Here is a 3,669-nt window from a genome sequence, read left to right as displayed (position 1 = left end):
CAGAATTGCGAGTCGAGTGCCCTAACCACCTGGCCATGCCGGGCCAAGGAGAGGTCCTACTAAATGGCAAGTGAGTATAGGTGGCTTAGTGCTTTAGCGATATTATCCATGCTTATTTAATTAACTAGAGTATTTTGAGAGGTGTGGTGATGTTTTAAAGGACGGAATAAACACATTCATTGTCCATTACATTCTCTAAAGTCTAAACTACCAGAAAAAGTCACGCGTGTTACATACATTTTATATAAGACCGAAGAACCTTTCTTAGTTTATTTCTACTTACTTCTTAAGATTCATTGAACGTTTTTAAAGCGAATTAATTGACTAATTCATAAACATAGAAAGGAATCCTTAAACTATTTAGTTTAAATATCTAATATTCGTTGATATTCATTCGTTCTTTAATACCGTCTGTATATTGTTCGATAAAGGTAAAAAAACTACGCCAATATAGTATGGTTTGAAGGCTCGTTAAGCAAAATCTTCTACAAGTTCATTACCATTACAGCGTCGCTTTTTTGTTTATTTGTCCACACGAACGACATCTTATACATACAAGAGACAGTCCATAGATCATGGCCATCTCTAAATTTGAACTGCAGGCCTGAAGGAAAGCGACCAGTCGGCAGCACCCGCCGCCTGAAACGACTTCTCTTTACAGAATAGCTTTAGTTTTCATGCAGTTCAAATTCACTCAACCAAATTTTGCATACATCCTCAAAGTACCACGTGAAAGTTCGTAAACATGAAACAATTAATTTGACACGTGCCCGTCAAAAAAATGTATCTAAATTCTGTGACACTGAAGTTTGTTTAATTAGATTATTTATCAAAAACAATAACTTTGAACAAGTTTCATTAAATAATACTCTAGCTAACGTGAAAACATAAGCGAACGAATCTGTCTGTAAGCATGTACACGATCAGTAATACGTGATGATAAGTACTGAATGTTTAACGTCAATTGCGTGCTATGATTTGCCTTAGAATAAGAAAGTCAAACTTAACAATGGAGTTAGCGTGTACATATCGGCATGAAATCTATATTCACGTCTAAAAACGTGACTCAATGAATTTTCGAAATGTTTGTCTTATTGTAATATTAAGTTTTTTGTTTTGTTTTATTTCTCATGTAGGCTGTGGGAGTTGAGTCGGCAGTAATCACGAAATCAGATAATGAAGGCCAGAATGGAGTCCTCCACATCATCGATAAGGTCCTCACTCCTCCGGAACGCAGCACTTTAGAGTTGTTGGAAGAAAATTCCAATTTCAGGTAAGTAAAAACACTGTGTCTTCTTATATAAAGTAAAACTCATACAACATTATCATTATGTCTTTTGGAGATGATATGTAATGTATATCTTTCTAAGATGTAGTCAATAAGACGAGTAGAAAGTAAGAAAAACATCCGCGGTTAACGAGTATGGTGAACAAGATATCTAGTTGGAGAGGGCAGTGTGCTTGGTTGGAGCAGTTACTAAAAAATAATGTGCATGGTTGCATGACGACGTGTTTGGCAGTTTGCTCTGTTCGAACAATTACTGGAAAACAATGTGCATGGTCGCAGGACGACGTGGGCAGCGTGCTTTGTTGGGACAATGACTGAAAAAATAATGTGCATGGTTGCAGGACGACGTGTTTGACAGTATGCTCGGTTGTAACAATTACTGGAAAGCAATGTTCATGGTCTCAGGACGACGTGTTTGGTGAAAGGTATGGTAGAAAAGTCGTGCGCTATCACAATATGTAGTGAATTGCAAGTCTGATGGTTGATGGACATTCTGTAAGGTTGTAAGGTATTAAGAAAGCAAAAAATAACTATGGCGATTTACATGGGAATAGGACCAGCTTATATATTCTTGGAGAGTAAGATGTCTACAATATGCAATGGAGTAGAACCATATCTTTTAGCCGCCTTCCCTATAATATTTCAATATACCTAAATCTCGTGTTTTAGAAAAAGAAAAGAGAGAAAAGCCGGTCGTTTGGTGCCTTTGAAGTTATATATATATAAACTATAATTCCTAAGATTTAAGGAAGAGCACGCCGCTCGCCGACTGTCAGTCTACAGGGGTATGTGGTGGCAACAGGTCTACCCCCGCCTCCTCACACCTACTCCACTGATATGTAATGAAAAATTACGCTGTAAAAGGCAAGTAGAGAGAGAGAGACTGTAATGTGTAGTACTGGTTGAATGATTTGTTTGTTTTGTAGTTAAGCACAAAGCTACGCAGAGGGCTATCTGTGCTCTACCCACCACGTGGTATAAGTACGCTGACATTCCGCTGTGCCACTAGGGGGCTATGGTTGAATAAAATGAAAACCCACATTTAGTGAATATAGCAGATTGAATATTAAAAAGTTGGGCAATTCAGAACGTAAGGATAGAATGTAGCTAGAATTCACGTTCGAGTTTCTTTTACTGCTTCACTGAAATAAACGGAAAATATATTAAAATTCATTTGATTATTAAAATTGAATACGGAAATATTTTCTCGCGTTTTATAATGTTGATGTTTTTGTTTGTTTGTTTGAATTTATGCACAAAGCTACACAATGGGCTATCTGTGCTCTGCCCATCACGGGTATCGAAACCCGGTTTTTAGCGTTGTAAGTCCGCAGACATACCGCTGTGCCGTTGATGTTTATCATGGTTTTTTGTGTGTGTTTTTTTTTTCCTGAATAAAATGCTTATTGACTCATTTCTCATTTCTTAAGTAAACAAACATGCTTTCAGTAGTTTTTCCATGTTCAAATTATTTACGAATGACAAAATTAAATTTTAATTTGGAAACTTTTGTTAAACTTATACTTAAAATGACAATAATTGCCCTCCAGTGGCACAGCGATATGTCTGCGGATTTACAACGATAGAAACCGTGTTTCAATACCCGTGGTGGGCAGAGCACAGATAGCCCATTGTGTAGGTTTGGGCTTAAATACAAACAAACAAACAAAAATAACTTGTAAGCTATAATCATCAAAATATACTGTTTACATCTTTTACGTAGCCCTTCTCCTCAGTGGCTCAGAGATACGTCTGAGTGGGAAAGCACAGATAGCCCATTTGTGTAAGTTTGTGCCGAACAATAAACAAACCTTTTTGTAAAATCTTGTAAATAAACTTTCCAAGTAATTTCAAATAATTTTAATAGTTAGTAAACCAACTTACACATTTTATTTGAACAAAAAAAATTCGTAAAACGTATGATGATTCGTTTGCTGTGAATACTTTTGCACGCTTTAAAAACGGGATTATATCTCACACATATATTTATATATATATACTGAATTTAAAACTCAACAGCCAGACAAATGTCATATGTATTTGACTGAATTATTCTAAAACATGCCTTACTTCAAAAATATATATGAGGTTTAAAAATGCGTTTTTCTCAGAATTCAATCTTATACTTTTATCAAATTTCTACTTTTAAATTAATCAGAAGAAAACATTTTAAGCTATAGAAACATAAAATGTGGTCTATAGCGCTAGCGTATTTTCCATCGACATCCCGATAATACTTTTCTTTATAAAGAGGGGCCCGGCTTGGCCAGGTGGTTAGGGTACCCGACTCGCAATCTGAGGGTCGCGGGTTCGAATCCCCATCACACCAAACATGCTCGCCCTTTCAGCCGTGGGGGCGTTATAATGTGACGGTCAATCCC

At 36.5% G+C, this 3,669-nt stretch overlaps 1 protein-coding gene across 1 annotated transcript in view; it reads left to right on the top strand.

Annotated features, from left to right (window-relative positions):
* The window catches only part of LOC106458520 (transforming growth factor-beta-induced protein ig-h3-like), a 46,176-nt gene that overhangs the window by 37,091 nt on the left and 5,416 nt on the right, over positions 1-3,669 (top strand). Inside the window, exon 9 of the mRNA XM_013918043.2 lies at positions 1,137-1,273. Coding sequence (XP_013773497.2) covers positions 1,137-1,273 — 137 coding nt within the window. The remainder of the gene's footprint in view (positions 1-1,136; positions 1,274-3,669) is intronic.

The sequence above is a fragment of the Limulus polyphemus genome, unplaced genomic scaffold, assembly GCF_000517525.1.
Source record: "Limulus polyphemus unplaced genomic scaffold, Limulus_polyphemus-2.1.2 Scaffold23, whole genome shotgun sequence".
Taxonomy (NCBI): Eukaryota; Metazoa; Arthropoda; class Merostomata; order Xiphosura; family Limulidae; genus Limulus; species Limulus polyphemus.
This window is presented reverse-complemented; position numbering and strand designations above follow the sequence as displayed.